General features: G+C 45.6%; 1 protein-coding gene across 1 annotated transcript in view; it reads left to right on the top strand.

The window, feature by feature from the left end:
- The window catches only part of SORL1 (sortilin related receptor 1), a 744,876-nt gene that overhangs the window by 665,222 nt on the left and 61,666 nt on the right, over window positions 1-17,988 (top strand). Inside the window, exon 41 of the mRNA XM_085645831.1 lies at window positions 6,155-6,339. Coding sequence (XP_085501957.1) covers window positions 6,155-6,339 — 185 coding nt within the window. The remainder of the gene's footprint in view (window positions 1-6,154; window positions 6,340-17,988) is intronic.

Genomic DNA, 17,988 nt, shown 5'->3' on the forward strand with positions numbered 1-17,988 from the left:
GGTTAGGCGGTGGTTGGGGGATCCATAGAAGCCGGCCCACCTAGCCTAGCTCTGACCTCCTCCGCCCCTGTCGAATCCATTTCTGGGGGCCGTTGAAGGCTCAGGGGTCTCTGGGAGGCTGCCCTGCCTGTACCACCTCCACTCTTTCTTTTGGTGTGTGCTGCTCCTGGAGAAGGGCCAGGGCCTTGGTCCTGTGGGTGGGGCGTGCTAGGCGGATCCGCAGGCAGCGCCCAGTTTGTGTGCCTTGCCCTCTGTGATCATCAACCGCACTAGCCGAGCCTTGCTGTCCTGCCTGACTGCAGGGAGGGTTGGTTGTAAGGTTCAACTCCGGGCTGGTCTGTTGTAGCAGAGTCTGGAGCTACAGGAAGGTAGGATCCTCCGGCGAGCGTGCTATCTTCTCTTCATCCAGTTCCCTAATTCTACCTTTTGTGATTACTTATTGCTTGTTGCTGTTGCTTGTTGCTGCAGTTTTGGTTGCGTGAGAGGGTTGTGGGGGAGCCACGGGACTGAGAGCGCATTGGCAAGCGGGCCTCACATGGTAGGACTGCAAGATGCACCCAACCTGGTTGGGCCGCCTCCGCTGATCTGCTGAGGGCTCACTCTCTCAGCAGCTTCTGCTGGCTGCACTTGCCCTCTTGGACGGTGGGCACGTGGTTTGCGTCTTGCATGGCTAAGAGGCAGGTGCTGATACCCGCTGAGGGTCCCGGCACCAGACAACGTGCAGCAGTGTGGTTGCGAGGGTTGTTTGAAGGTGTGTGGATTGGTCGCATCTGTTATTGTGGCTAGAGGGGTTGTTGAGGCTGTAGGAGACTTATGGAAGGCTGTAGGCAGCTGTGAGGAGCAACAGGCATTCTGTTGTGCTACTGCTGAGGGCCGGCAGTGGCTGCAACTGCGACTGGTTAGAGATGAGTGGTGGAGGAACACAGCCTGCCCCCCTCGCCCACGCTGCTGCTGCCAGAACCGGAAACGTTGTCACAGTCACTGACTTCAATAGAATGGGGGTTATGTTGGGGTTGAGGGTTAAAGTCTCTTGCCTATGCAGCTTTCCCCTTTCCCTCCCTTAGTGCTAAGCCGGACCCCAGCAGCAAGCAGCACTTGCCTTGCCTCATTTACCGCACTGTAAATTTCTGTCACCACATGACTGTCATGGAAAGCGGCTTTGCGGCGGGGAAGGCTGAACATGAGGGTTGCTAGCAGCTGAAGAGGGGCCCGCCACCCGCAGGTACATGGATGGTTTCGGAGCAGCGGCGGCGGCAGCTTTCCTTCCTTCGTTCCTGCGCTGCTTTGCTGCCTCTCGACGACGCAATTCAGACACCTACTTGGTGTCCTGCCTTTGAACCCCCCAACTCGTTCTAGCTCTTGGGGGTGCACTAGGAAACCAACATTTAATACATGGCTTAAGATGAGAAAAGAACCCAATATCCTCATGGTTCTACTCTAGATTAACATTAGTAGGCTTGAGTTCTCATTATAACATACTATCACACAGACTACCTTTCTTATGGGTAAAGATAGCAAAATTTAACGTGGCATCTGTCATTTGGACTGTGAGTTTCGGAGATGTGATCAGTCATTCAATGATTGCCCGATACTGTAATATTTGAAACTCTAAATTAGATGTATGCACAGCAAATGCTGACAGCACTACACTTTGCAAACTAATTGCAAGTAAAGTTTTCCATGCATTTCCTTTTCTACCATGAAACACCAGTGTGGTGGCTGCTTAGTCAGATGTTTTCCCATTGTTTTGACCAGAATATATTGTCCAGAGAGATTTGTTGTCTACAGATCTTCTTTCACTTGTGTTTGGCTCTGTTGATTGTTTTGTATCCCACAGTGAAATATCCAACAGCAGCCTTAATACAAAAAAAATAGTGAGTATATGAAACTGCATCCTTTTTTCTCTTCAGTTTACCATTATAGTTCACTGCAGAGGGCTGTAGCAGTCTTGAAATGGTCACTCTCTGGAAGTGGACAGCCACCTGACCAGCAGTGGAGAAGGGATAAAATGCAATGATGCCATCATACAACACAAAGGCGCGTACATCTTGCAAAAATCCAGAAAAATCCAGCAGGTCACGGACTGAGAACGGAACTGGGCCAATAACTGAAATTATCAACATAAAACCATATCTGAGTACAGTAGATAGGACTAAGACCCAACTCGATAATGAGATCGAAGCCTTGCAAGAGGGCATGGTCTCACAACTTAGGCAGGAAGAACCCTGCCCCATCACTGAGGGGTTTTGTCTGCTTAAGATATCTTCCTGGAATATTGCTGGGCTTTCGAAAAAAGCGCGTGACCAGCTATTCCTAACTTTTATGGAAAAGCAGGATATAGTCTGCCTACAGGAGTGTTGGGACCCATATGAGACATCAGTAGAGGGTTTTAGCACTTTCTACGTTCCCTCGATCCAGGGTAACCGAGGCAGGGGCTTGGGGGGACTTTGTATTTTTACCTCTAACCTTTGTAACATAGAACAGAACATGTATGAGGCAAATGGGCCAAAAGCAGGTGTAGGGAGTTCACTGCAAGGATTGTCTTTTAAATTAAATGGGCGCTCCTTTTTTCTGATAAACCTTTATAATAATATGCCAAAAGTAGAGGTAAAAATTCTAATAGCGGAACTGGATTCTCTGCTAAACAAAGGCGGCCAGGCGGCAGACTGCTTACTTATAGCAGGGGATTTTAATTGTCACCTATGTCCCTATAGCCAAACAAAAAACTGTGGCATTTTTGACTCACAAGGGGATCCCACCACACATTTTGAACATTCCCTAGCGGGAAATCTGCTAAATCAATTCATGCATGAATGGGATTTGGCTTTTGCAAATGAACTTTGCCAGCCACCCGTAGTGTTTCAAACAACCTTTTTTGGTCATGGGGCAGGTACTGTAATAGACTTCATCCTGGTTTCAAATAGGAACCAAGGTTGGGTGGGCGGGTTTGAAACGGAGGGCCTAGCAATAAGTGACCACTTTCCCATTAGTATTTCCCTTAAATTAGGGAAACGGGGCACGCAAAAAATAAGCACCACGGACATATTGCATGGCCGTTCAGTGGCATTGGCCAGGAAAAATGGCTATGCCATTAAATGGGCAAAAATTGAACCCAGGAACTTTCTGAAAGATCTATTACAGAAAGAAACTAGTCAATTTAACACCTGCCTGGAACTAAGCATTAACCCAGAACAAATAATACAGGCATTCGATGAGATTAAAGCAGAAATAAACGCTAAGCTAACCAAAAAATTAAAGGCAAGGGAGGAAACGAGAATATATGGCTGGTTTAACCGAGCCTGCACAAGTGCCCATAAAGCACTTTTACAGGCTTTAAAGACTATACCCAGGGATAGCAGACAAGTCAAGGAGGCTAGACAAGCTTACAAGCTGACTCTCCTGACAAGGAAGAAAGAACTCAAAAATGCAGCTTGGGAAGCCTTGATAAAGGCAAGCGCACTAAGGGATAATACGTCCTTCTGGAAAGAGGTAAATGCCCCCTTTTTTCTAGATAGGAAGGTAGACTCCATGGAAATTGGCATAGCTGAAGACGTCTGGGTCAAGCATTTTACTGCGCTTTACAAGAAAGACTCACTTATGTTGACCTCACAAGAGGAGTTGGCTGAGGGGAGTGAGATCCTTTTACAACCACAGGGAAATTTCCCATTAAAAGTAATGTTCACCCCTGCAGACCTGGAACAAGCGATTTCTCAGAGTGCAAGCCTAAAAGCTCCAGGGCCTGACGGTGTACCCATTGATCTATTTAAAGGGAATGTAGATCTCTGGGCACCCTTACTGGCAAATGTCCTAAATGCTTACACTAAATTAGGTTTCCCCAACACATGGAAGGAAGCGATAGTCATTCCAATATTTAAAAAAGGAGATAGACAAGACCCAAAATGTTATCGCCCCATTTCTCTGTTAGATAATTTAATGAAGGTTGCTGGCAGGGTGCTACTAACCAAACTACAAACTTGGTCCAAGACTAACGGGATACTCTCAAAATTTCAATATGGTTTTAAGTCGGGGGTTGGAACCATAGAGCAGGGTTTAAACCTGTCCCTTATAATAAACAAATATATTGGATCAAAAAAAGGGAACTTGTTCCTGACATTTGTCGATTTAACTTCGGCTTTCGATTGTCTGGATCATGGAACCCTGTGGAAAACCCTGACTAATATGGGGATAGATAAAAACATCTTAACTTTTATCCAGGAACTTTACAGAGATGCAGGAGCTACGGTGAGATATGGCAAAAACGGCGAGCAAACCAGAAAATTCCCAATTGCAAAGGGCGTTCGCCAGGGTTGCATCCTTGCACCGTTTTTATTTAATCTGTATATAAACGAGGTAGCAGACTCGATGAATGACCTGGAGGTGGATTACCCCAAGATAAACGGACTCGCAGTCCCGTTATTGTTATACGCTGATGATGCGGTGATTATGGCCCGCACTCAGCGGGGACTCCAAAAGGCACTAACAGGCTTTGCAACCTTCATGAGCTCTAGAGGCCTTATAATAAATGTGGGGAAAACTTTCACGATGTCATGCACAACGAGAAAAAAAGTACCAGACTGCAAAACCTTTGTTAATAATTCAAAGATAGCGATGTCGAAAACTTTTTCCTACTTGGGTATCATTTTTAATAATAGGGGGACATGGTCTGCAGCGGTTACCTCCCGAAACCTGGCTTTTGCCCGCGCAATAGGGGCGGTTAAGCAATTTGCTAAAAAACAGGGCGGGAAACCGGTAGACACACTACTTAAGATCTATGCAGCTAAATGTGTGTCCACAGCTGTTTATGGGGCGGGGATTTGGGGACTTGCAGATAGCTCGGAAATTCAAAGGGTGGAGAATGCTTTCCTGAGGTACCTCTTAGGAGTCCCGCGTTCCACATCTACTACTATCTGCCACAACGAACTGGATAGATCTCACATTAGTGACATTATAAAGATAGCGCCAGTTATGTTGTGGCATAAGATCTGGACATGCGAGGACACAACCTTCAATAGGGAGGTAATTCAGGATTGCCTGCAGCAAGGAAATGGCGCTAAACAACCTTGGCTAGCCTACGTTAAAAAATTCCTGAACTCCATCGGCAACCCAGAATTCTTTTCAGACCCAATATCATGCGCCCAAATCCCCAAAAAAGCACTAAAAGAGACGTGTCTTGGCCTATTGGAGGAGAGGAGATATTATTTAGATGGGAATAAGTCCACCATTATAGCCCACCGCCAGATTTTGCATGAACATGGTTTACATCCTTATCTGGCGCCAAATATCTCCCCTTACCATAGAATGCTGTTGGCCCGTCTGAGGACAGACTGTTTCTTCAGGTTAATAACGTTCCCTACACCGAATGATTGGTCAGTGAAAATGATTAATTGCCCGTGTGACGGAGTAGCCACTCAGTCTAACATACATTGCATACTGTTCTGCAAGTACTATCAATGGGGTAGGAAAAAACATCTATTGCCTCTGTTAAAACTGTGGGGCCTGAGAAGCTGTAAAGCAGCCCTCCACAGATTGTATCTGCTTCAAGACGAATGTACTATTGGAGTGATGATAAAATTCCTGTCGTTTATTATAAAATGTAGAGGGTCTATGAGAAGCGATTAGTAGGTTGAGGGTTTGTAGAAGTATTATTCTGTGCCTAATAACATCATATAATACATAAATATGTCATATTTACCTCGACCCTTCTATCATGCAAATGTAACGATACATATATCAATCGCTTTCTAGAAAAAATTTTTTAAAGGGTTTTTAATATTAGATTACTTGAATGACTAGGGTAATGAATATGTATTTCTTCTTAGTAATCTCCTTTTAGTAGGTAAATGTTTAAATAACGTTGTTTTAATCGTATTTTTGTAATGTTTGCTTATATGGTGTTTGTCAAATACCGAATAAAGCTATCTTTGATTTGATTTGATTTGAGTAGCTATTGCGTTTTACCCACATAACTCATCATACAGAGCAATCAAATAAGAAAAACCTGCAGTCTTAAAGTGACGCATGTAAAAATCAACATAGTACCAATTTATCATTGCAAAGCTGTTATATATATATTGTTCAATACCCTGCTTTGATCACTGTTTCCTAATAACTGGTGTACATTTGTGAAATGACTGTCTCTTTGTGTTTTTTATAGTGCGTAATCTAACAGCGCAGACAGCATATGAAATTTCTTCCTGGGCCAAAACTGCTTTTGGTGACAGTCCTATATCTTTTGAACATGTTGTGACCTTGGGTACAAGACCATCAGTTCCAAGCCTGAAAGTTAAAGCGGTTAACCAGACAGTGGTGGAGTGTAGCTGGACAGGACCAATCAATGTGGTACGCCTCCTTTAATCATTTATCAGTATTTTGTGTGCTATGTCTGCTAAAACTGCAATAATCATTTTATAAATCGGTTTGTAAAATGTATAACTAGAACAAATTGCTATAAGTGTCTGGAACCGCGAAAAGGCCTTAGACCTAACTACAACGTAAAGAAAGTGCACTCAATTGTGTCATTGCTCATAAGAGGAAATTGGGTATTGCCATTATAAGGAAACAAGAAGATATATAAGTAGCTAATTGGAGAGCTAATGGAAAACATGGTTTACACAAGCTACCTTTCCAGATGATGTCGCAGGAAGTTAGATGCTTCATTGAAGCAGAATTACACTACTAGAGTTTATAACTGAAGGTAATGCTGATGAGCTTGGACATGCTATTTAGAAACATCGACAAGCTATTTAGAAACCTCTAAAGTACGTAAAATCTCTGAATTACTGAGAGAAAGAAGACCCACTCATATTAATTTGGAAGTTTATCAAGTGAAACTTACTCTTCCTGATGAAGGTCGTTTGGAGCTACAAAATTTAAAGAGCTCAAATGTTGACTTTGTTGGCATAAGTGCTTATTAAAGTCCAAGAAGCCAAGTTTTCAGTTTTTCTTTCTAAAACTAAGGCGATTATGATTCAGAGTAAAATCCAGATGATTGCACAATCTTACCCTTAGGAAACGAAAACATCTTCTCCACTTTTTATATTTAACTTTATTGATCAAGGAAGGCAGCTGTTTGACACATTGTCTTGATAACAGAAACTGGGAGATGATCTGTAATAGCAGTGGTCCATGAGGCATGCCAAGGGTTATTCAACTTATTGGGTGCTATTGTGGTGTGCTGACTCAGAATCAAATGCTTTTAATCTAAAAAGGACCTGTATTCCATTATTCTTGGTTATCTCTTTAACTTAAAATTGTCTTGGCAGGAGTTCCATATTTACTCCCATTATCAAAGTCTTATCTGTGAGCGGATTTAGGCATGCACTCCCATAAAATAGGAAATATGAGCATTCACATTCTCAAGACGTATTTTAAATGGAAAAAACAGACTTTGCTTGGATTAGTCACTTTGATAGTCAGTGAGAGTGCAGAGTCAATAAAGACTCCCAGGCAAACAACATAGTTTGTGGCCACAAACTGCAATCCCATCCTTAGCCAAGTTATTAGCCATTGGGCTGTCTGAACTAAATTGATTTTGCCACTTAGTACAGATCCATCACCAGATCGCCTTCAGCTCATCAAATGCACCCATGACATTGGGAACTTAACTGGCTATTGTCTGCATGCATGGGAAAGGTGAAACATCCTTTCTCTGTGGTCGGTGAGCCAGTTGGCTTGAGATTCAAATTTAAATATTATCGGGGGAGAGCTAGAAACCTTGAGCAACTCACCATTGTTTTGATCTAGCTTTAAAAGTAAATGGGCCAAATGAGTACTTGTTCTATTTGCGTAGGATAACACTATTTATCCCAAGGATGCACAAGTAATGTTATTTTTTAGTTGAAGCTGTCTGGCTTGCTAGAGACATCTTGGGGACATTCAGAAAGCTGACCTAGAAATGCATTCTGCCCGTTGCTTATCATTGGCTTTGTGGTCATATTTTACGGCTTTATTGTCTTTAGGCTGTCCAGCTTGAGATCGCCTCTACTGTTGCCCAAACCTTCTTTGCTGTATTCTTCCACTAAGTAGCTTTCTGTAAACAGGCCTTTAAATATTATTCTTATCTTGTCACATTTGCTGATTATTTCTGTACCGAGGTCAAATGTCAAACTCTCTCTTCTGAGAGACGTTATGTGACAATCCTGCTGAGTATCCATGTAAGAGGAGAGGGTGTAAGATTGTGTTTTTTCTAGCATGCAACAAAAAAAATTAGCTGTGCTGATTTTCTAGAATATATCAGAATTACTACAAATGAAGCACATTTTGTAATTCTGAAGTGTGGTGGAAACAAATATTTGAATACGATCAAAATACATCAATACACTAGGTGATGACATTTGCACACATTATCATTTGTGTGCAGTAAAATCCAGTAATATGCTCTACCACACCATGTATTCTCCCACTATGCCACGCCTCTCCATTCTATGCCCGTCCCCTCTATGCCACACCACTCAATTCTACAGCATGCCGCTCCAAGCACTTCATACTACTTCCCCTTCTCCACCCCGCTCCAGTCTACCCCGCTCCAGTCTATCCCACTCCACTCCAATGTACCCGAGTCTACCCCACCGCACTCCAATTACTGCAATCTACCGCAATGTACTCCATTCTATCCTCCCCACTCCACTCAACCAATATATTTAGGCTTTGCTGTTTTAGGTTTGAACATATAATAACCAATAAAACCCCACCGAAAGGAAAATAGCCCTCACCAGTGTAAACATATAAACACTGAAAAGGCACTTTTGCAACCACAAACTAAATGCAATTCAAAGAAAGGAAAAGGTGAGTGAAAGTGTCTTTATTTCTTCCTCTAGGGGTCAATACAATGTAACTTTTTGATACAAGGTAGCAGCAAGAAAGACTGGGCTAACATTATTCAACTTGAGTTTTGTTAGTTAGTGATGTCACTAAAATATTGTTTCTTCTTTCTTTTGCTTTTTTCAGTTTTGTATTCTTTGGTCTAAAGATGCAGGGTTTAGAAGCATGTTTTAGGTTTTATTTAATTATTTTATAAACTGTAGACATATCAAAATCATATTTGATATTTTGGCTACATATGATTCTTTTACTGAGAGGTAAAATGGTTGGTTTCATTTGAATCTTTCCCGAAATATACTATCAAATTTACCCATAGACAGAGAATTGGTGAAACTCTTTGATACATCAGCCCCCTTTTCTAGCGAGTCAGTATGGATAGTAGGTGAACTGCCAAACACCCCAGGCTTTAAACATTCAATGCAAGGTGTAGTGAAAGGTATATGTGAAAAGAGTGCTGTCACCAAGCATCTGGGATAGTGGTGAAAACATGACAGGAGACGTTTGGAAAACATGGAACGCAGTGTCACTTGGAATGCTGCTGCAAAACGTTCTTACCAAGTTCAACAAAGACTGGAGCGATATTGTTTGTATTTGCAGTAATTCAGCTACATATATCAAAAAGTTGTGTGATGACCTGTAAAATCGGTACCTGAGCTTAAGTGCTTACCTTTAAGAGATCTTTGCCACTTGCTAAATGGTATGCTGAAAGGATCTTTACAAATCTTTATAGAGTTAATGAAGAATGTTATTGACTATGCAGTCAATTCTGTTACACTGTTTCGTTATGCGCGGGAACTAAAACACAAATATTTCTAATTTTGTGCCTTGTGTGACAAAGAATGAGTCATCACAACAGTGTCATTTAGCCGGTGGTTCTCAGTCCTAGAGGCCGTGAATATATTATCCATGTGACGACTGTTTACAAAATGTTTGCTTAGTGATGATGCCAAAGGCAAGAAATGTGAGGATCTTTTGTCGCATATTAAAAGTGATGTGGAAAATGTGCACTCTACTTGCATACTTGGATTGTTACAGTAAAACATGACTGCTGTAGTGGACATAATAAAAAAACTAGAGTCTGACAACACCCTTTTCTACCAAGTGTTTATTGTAATTGGTGTAGATGTGAGACATCTCCTTGAGATTAGGCTGGGCGACACTTTTAGTGACTTTGGCTCTGCAACATGTTCCGTGTTAGAATTCTTGCCACTGGGTAAGCAAAGAAATGTCGCTGAGCAATTCAGGAAATGTTATTTTACAGTGCATGAGAAATGGCTTGCAATGATTTATAGAAATATCCCTTCATCCAACAATGGCATTTGAAGTCAATGAAGCTTTACTGATGTATTCTGCACAAGTTCTGGATCCCTTCCGTAAACTGGAATTTTCTCCGGACTTTGAAAAGTACTGCTTCATTTTTGACTGCTTCAATACCTGAGGGGCTGTGTGCCCAGTTCAATGCATATTTTGCAGAACCTCCCAGAGAATCGCAATCTTCAGGTGCACCAGTATTAGCATGAAAATCTATGTCAGTGGCCAGATTTAGCAAATTGTGTACTGGCTGTTTTGGCGTTGCCTCTCTCAAGTGCCAATGTTGAGAGGGCCTTTTCACAGATAAATGTTTACATGGGAGGAAAAGAGTGAGCGTGCATGACCAAAGACTCTTTAAAGAAGTATTGTATGATGTACTACAATAAGTTTGATTGTAAAAATTTATTTGGACCTCATATACCCTGTATGCACGCTGTTTATACACATGCACTATCAGTGCGGAAAGCAAGCAAGCAATAAAAGCAAAACATTCCATAAACTCTGGAAAAACACTGTTTATGTTGTATTTAATGGCGCGAAGATGTGTAACCACTGATAACAATTGAAAACACGGAATAAACCCCACCACAATTTACCAAAAATAGAAACTGAAAACAGGAAAGCCTAAATATATCCCACTCCATACCAAACAAATCTACCCCACCTTAATTTACCCATCCCATCCCACCCGATGCCACTTCACTCTATCCCATTGCAACCCAATCTACCCCACTATACACCTTCCCACCCCAATCTACTCCACTAGGATCCAATCTACCCGCTCCACTACAATCTATCCACTCTAACATACTCCATTCTACCCCACTCCACCCTACTCAACCCCATGCAACTGAGTCAACCCCACTCCAACCTACCCCACTCAAATCTACCCCACGCCACTCAAATCTACCCCACTCTGCTCCAATATACCCAGTCTACCCCATTCCCCGCCTATCTATCCCACTCGCATCTACCCCAATCCACTCACACTAATATTCCCCACTCCAATATACCCCAGTCCAACCCACTCCACCTCAAAGTACCCGACTCCTCCTATCTACTCCCTTCCACACTAGTCCAATTGACCCCACTCCATTCCAATTTACCCCACTCCACCACAATGTACCCCACTCCAGTATACATCAATCTATCCTACTCCAGCACACTCCAATCCACCTAATATACCCCATTATTCTCCACTCTAATCTATCCCACTCCACTACCCTCCACTGTATCCAAATCTACCCCACTTCACTCCAATCCACCCCATTCCAATCTACCCCACCCCAATCTACCCCACTGTACATCAATCTGCCCTACTCCACTGCAGACTACCCCACTCTACTCCACTCCACTCCAATCTACCCTATTCCAATCTACCCCATTCCATTCTATTCTACTCTAGTCCACCAAATGTACCCCACTCTGTTCCAATTTACCCCACTCTACTATTCCCCAATCTACCCCATTCCATTCTACCCTACTAAAATCTACCTCCCGACAATCTACTCCATGCCAATCTACTCCACTCAAGTCTACCCCAATCCACTCCAATCTACTCCACTCAGGTCTACCCCAATCCACTCCACCCCATTCCAATCTACCCTAATATATCCCACTCCACTCTACCCCAATCTACTCCGATCTACCCTACTCTCATCTACCCCACTCTTCTCTACCCCAACCTACTCCACTCTTCCCCACTCTACTCCACTCTTCCCCACTCTACTCCACTCTTCCCCACTCCATCCCAATTTTTCCCAATTCAGTCTACCCTTCTCCAATTTACAACGCTAATCTACCCAACTCCCCCACTCCACCCCACACATTTCTATGCTAATCAACTCCAATCTACTCCATTCCACTCTATCCCAATATACCCCACCCCACTCCACGCCACTAACTTTTAGCCATGCTGAACAGCAGCAGCACTGGTGTACATAATGGCTAAAACACATTGACAAAGCCAATAGTTCTCGCATAGGTGAGACCTAGTGTCTTTGCCAATGCTTGTTCACTAATAGTTTCAGTGGGATAAGATGATAGCCTGTGCTGAATGGCATATAAGTAAGCCATGGCACAGATATGGCCTTTATTGACTGTTGCTCAAAGATCACATTGCATGGATACATTTCTTGTCGAGACCTGGGTAATAATAGCCTGTCTGTATGGTACCAAATTAGTTATTTTACTTCACAAAACCTGGCAGCTCAGCAGTAACTGTACGTTCTAATAGATTGCCCACAAAAGGAAGGATTGAAGTTAGTCAAACGTTGAAGGGATCATCAGGGCTGAGTAAAGGGATAAAAAATAAAACCGTGTTAAGCCGATTTGGAATGTTGCCTTGAGATTAAGTTGTTTACTGCCTGTAAGAGTAAAGGGCTAATTGCTTCTTTCACGTAGGGCAAAATGGTCACAAGACAGGGTCCGACGGAGAGCTAGTTGACCATAAACCGCGTTGATGTTAACCTTGCAGCAATAGGCCAGATAGAAGTTGAGGGTCTTCTGAGCAACTGGTTCCTGGGCACAGATCATTCATCTGAGTGGTGCCAGGTGTAAACAGTGGTCACAGGTGAGACCCAAGGCTTGACCTGTGACCTTCTCTTTAGGTGAAGAAGAGGAGACCTACATTCACTGCTGGCAGATTTTGGTTGGACTCAGCCCTTAATGAATACTCTTACTCTTTTCATGACAGTTCCAAACCGTTGACCCAAGACAGGGAACCCGTCTGCAGAGTGCTAGAGTGCTCAAATAGTTAAACGGTAAAGCACAATGAGCAGCTGTTTAGGATGCTTCTACTATCACTTATAGTAAGCAATAGGCAACCAATGCCTGCTGATATTCCTGGGAGATGGGTGTGTCCCCATAAGGCTAGAGGGTGTTAGTTTGCTGCAGTGATGAAGTTTTGAATCCGCACCTTTGAAGACATTTGTAGCACCTAGATCACACAAACATATGGCTAACTACTGACTGACCTGTGGCTTCCTTCTAACCATGTCTGCAGCCAGTAATAAAGTGCTAAAAGTCCCCAGTATCAAAGATATGCCTGCCTCTGGCATAAGCTCCAACATCCAAGACCTGCCCTCCCCATGACCTTACGATTGAAAGCGATGTAGATACTGTGTACCCGAAGGGAGAAATACTCCTTTTGATAGAGGAATTCTATAAATAAAGTTTAACCAACTTAAAGCAGCTTCAATGGAGGGAGCTCAAGTTGAGGGGTGAACTGATAACCAAAGTGGATGAACTGGAACAATGTCACACCTTCTTAGCCAATCTAGACAACTATGAAAACAGATCCAGGATAAATAATGTACGTTTCCTGGGAGATGTACAGAATCTAGACCTCAAGCCATACATTCATGGTTTCTTTCGCCCATTCTTCAATGCCCTGATGACTGTTTTAGATCTGGACTAAATACATAGGGTTTTTTACACCCTTCAAAATGAGGAATAACTGAAGTGCTGACCTGAGTTCATGTTTTCAAGGGTAAAGAAAAGATCTTGTCAGCCACCAGAAAGGTTGGTCCTATCACATACAGAGAATCCCCATCTTTCTGTTCCAGGATATTTTAGCAACCACACTTACACAACAGAGATAGCTCTGTATTACAACTGTCTACCTTCAATCCAAACAAGACCAATATAGATGAGGGTAAACAAGGTTTGTTTTCCCTCTCGCGTAGTGTAATCTCTAGAGAAGCTGTAGAATCTCACCCCTTAAAAGAAAGGAGAACACAAACCGTCAGCTGACATATGGCCATAATGGCAATCGTATTGATCTGAAAGATACTATTAGTTATGGATTCCTTATCTTAGAATTATCACCAGTCGTCAGACTGCATCCGGAGAATTTTTTCTCAGCAGTACCCTTGCGCGTCGGTAGGTGGCGTTGGTCGACTCCGCGGTAGTCGATGGTGTCGTGGTTGCCGTCGATGGCGTCTTTGTACATTTTATGAAGCCCTCCACTCCATCTTTAGGCAGCCCACATCTGCTGGTGTGCTTTCGGGCTCCGCGGACTCGGTTGGGGGTTCTTGGCCTTTGATGCCGCCGACTTCAGTCCTGGTGCCGCAGAGACCCCGAGGATCCAGGCCTGAATCCGGATCGATGCCTATCAACCTCACAGCACCTCCTCCGCTACCGAATCCGTTGGTGACGCCTCTGCCGGCGCCAACCACACCAATGTTGTCCCCATCCCTCCCCTCGACTTAGAAACGGAGCCGGATCTGACGCCAGCAGGCAATTTTGTGCCTACTTTCTTTCCTGGCGTTCCCTTTCGCCCTGAGTGGCGTCCAGTTGACGAGGAGGAGGACTGGGAGGGGTCTGGAGAACCTTTAACAGACGAGCTACAAGAGCCGGACTGGAGAGAGGAGTTTGGTGATGCCAGTGGTCTTGACACGTCACCAGACCCTAGTATGCTTTCTCCCCCCTACTGTGGCTGAGGAGGGAGCTCCCTACGCTGTGATGTTGCGTAGGGCGGCTGAGGCCTTGGGGCTCGAGCTTCCTATGGTGGTGGTCAGGAATAACCTCCTGACTGAGGTGCTTCAGCCAGCGGCAGCCTCTTCGGAGCCCCTGCTGTCTTTTAACGAAGCCCCCACAGACATCCTACTGGGCACTTGGGCCAAGCCCAGCCAAGGGACTCCTGTGGATAGGATGATTGCCTAACGCCACCACCTGGCTCAGGGAGACCCACTGTTCCTCTGCATACACCCTACCCCTGAGAGCTTGGTGGTCCAAACCTCTACGTCCAAAGGCGTGATCCCTACTGCTCCCCCAGATAGGGAATCCAAGAAGCTGGCCCATCTTGGGAAGAAAATGTTTTCTTCCACCAGCTTAGGACTGCGGTTGCTGAACGTCGCATGTCTATTGGGCCGTTATTCCTGCTCCCTGTGGGATTCGGTTTTGCAAGTGCTGCCACAGTGCCCGGAGGAGGCCCGGACTGTACTCTCCCATGCTCTTGTCAAAGGGAGGGACACAGCAAAGTTCGCCATCCGTTGTGGGCTGGGCACCGCCGACTCGCTAGGCAGAACGATTTCAACATCGGTAGCCATGAGACGCTACGCCTGGCTGAGGTCCACTGGCTTTTCGAGGGATGTCCAATCAACACTTTTGGACATGCTCTTTGATGGCTGTAGTCTGTTTGGTGACAAGGCGGACAACGTGCTCGAGCGTTTCAAGGCCTCTAGGCTGTTGCCAGATCCTTGGGCCTCCATGCCACCTTGTGCCCCGTGCAGTCTTCTTTTCGCTCCTTTTGTAGATACGGAAGGGGTGCCCCACCACGTTCCGCCCAGAGCCACAGGCTGGCGCAAGCTACCCAGCCTCTGCGTGGCCGGGGTCATGGGACCCAGCAACATGGGTCTGGCGGCCAGCAGGCAGGCCAGTCCACCGGTGCCCCCTCTGCAGCAGCCTCCAAACCTTCCTAGTCTGACCTTCCCCACTGGCACAACATCACGTCGGACAGGTGGGTTTTGCAAATAGTCTGAAGGGGCTACTTCCTCCCCTTCGAGACTACCCCTCCATCCATGCCGGCTGCATCCCATCGCATGTCGGAGGATCACTTGGCCCTTCTCCATCAGGAGGTTACAGCTCTCTTGGCCAAGGGAGCTATCGAGCCCATCCCTGTCCCAGAAGTAGGTTGTGGTTGCTACTCCCACTACTTTCTGGTGCCCAAGAAGGACAAAGGCCTGCATCCTATTTTAGACCTCAGGGACGTCTACTGGTTCCTCCGGAAGGAGGAGTTCAAGATGTTGACATTGGCTCAGGTCCTATCTGCCCTTGAACCTGGATGGTAGTGTTAGACTTGCAGGGCGCGTACTTTCACATCCCCGTGCCCGTCCTGCCGGCCCACAGACATTCACAGTAGGCCACGAGCATTTTCAGTTTACCATGCTCCCCTTTGTCCTTACAAGTGCCCCTTCGGGTGTTCATGAAAGTGATGGCGGTGGTCGCAGCTCATCTGCGCACATCATTGGTCCCAGTCTTCCCCTATCTCGATGACTGGCTGTTGAAGGCGGGCTTGCCCCAGGCTGTTGTCTCCCACCTCCAGACTACGGCGGACCTCCTGCATTCGCTGGGGTTCACTATCAATGTGCCGAAGTCACACCTGATTCGGTCTCAGAAGCTCCTCTTCTTCCGAGCAGTTATGGACAGAGCGCAGATTCGGGCTTATCCTCCTGAGCAGCGAGTCCGGGATATTCGGGCTATGATAACCAATGTTCCAGCCCCTTTCCCGGGTTATGGTCAGAATGACCCTTAGGCTGCTGGGCCTCATGACCTCCTCCACACTGCTGGTGGATCATGCCAGGTGGCGTATGCATTACAACAAACAAATGATGGACGGAATGCTGACAAGGCAGACATTCTCCCCCAGTCAAGAGATCTGGGTTAAATCCATCGTTCTTTTGCCCACTACGCCACCCCAGTTTAGAAATGGCCATATGCAAATCAGTCTTGACCCTGTGCCTCATGGGAACAGTCCAGCCCGAACTGCCAAGCCATGTCTTCCCTGGACCGGAATCAAGCATCCTAGGACCAGTTTCTGGCTATCAGCTGTCATCAGCCAGGATAGCTTGTCTCCAGTGGCGTAGTGAGCACGGGTCCCACGAATACCCATCCCACTTAGGGCGAAAAGCGTTACAACAAACAAATGATGGACGGAATGCTGACAATGCAGACATTCTCCCCCAGTCAAGAGATCTGCGTTAAATCCATCGTTCTTTTGCCCACTACGCCACCCCAGTTTAGAAATGGCCATATGCAAATCAGTCTTGACCCTGTGCCTCATGGGAACAGTCCAGCCCGAACTGCCAAGCCATGTCTTCCCTGGACCGGAATCAAGCATCCTAGGACCGGTTTCTGGCTATCAGCCGTCATCAGCCAGGATAGCTTGACTCCAGTGGCGTAGTGAGCACGGGTCCCACGTCTGGGAATACCCATCATACTTAGGCCGAAAAGCGTTACAACAAACAAATGATGGACGGAATGCTGACAATGCAGACATTCTCCCCCAGTCAAGAGATCTGCGTTAAATCCATCGTTCTTTTGCCCACTACGCCACCCCAGTTTAGAAATGGCCATATGCAAATCAGTCTTGACCCTGTGCCTCATGGGAACAGTCCAGCCCGAACTGCCAAGCCATGTCTTCCCTGGACCGGAATCAAGCATCCTAGGACCGGTTTCTGGCTATCAGCCGTCATCAGCCAGGATAGCTTGACTCCAGTGGCGTAGTGAGCACGGGTCCCACGTCTGGGAATACCCATCATACTTAGGCCGAAAAGCGTTACAACAAACAAATGATGGACGGAATGCTGACAATGCAGACATTCTCCCCCAGTCAAGAGATCTGGGTTAAATCCATCGTTCTTTTGCCCACTACGCCACCCCAGTTTAGAAATGGCCATATGCAAATCAGTCTTGACCCTGTGCCTCATGGGAACAGTCCAGTCCGAACTGCCAAGCCATGTCTTCCCTGGACCGGAATCAAGCATCCTAGGACCAGTTTCTGGCTATCAGCCGTCATCAGCCAGGATAGCTTGACTCCAGTGGCGTAGTGAGCACGGGTCCCACGTCTGGGAATTCCGGTCCAGGGAAGACATGGCTTGGCAGTTCGGGCTGGACTGTTCCCATGAGGCACAGGGTCAAGACTGATTTGCATATGGCCATGTCTGAACTGGGGTGGCGTAGTGGGCAAAAGAACGATGGATTTAACCCAGTTCTCTTGACTGGGGGAGAATGTCTGCATTGTCAGCATTCCGTCCATCATTTGTTTGTTGTAACGCTAGGTGGCGTATGCAGGCTCTGCAGTGGGACCTGAAGTTCCAGTGGGCACAGCATCAGGGGAATCTGTCCGTTGTCGTC

This window comes from Triturus cristatus, chromosome 3_1, assembly GCF_964204655.1.
Source record: "Triturus cristatus chromosome 3_1, aTriCri1.1, whole genome shotgun sequence".
NCBI lineage: Eukaryota > Metazoa > Chordata > Amphibia > Caudata > Salamandridae > Triturus > Triturus cristatus.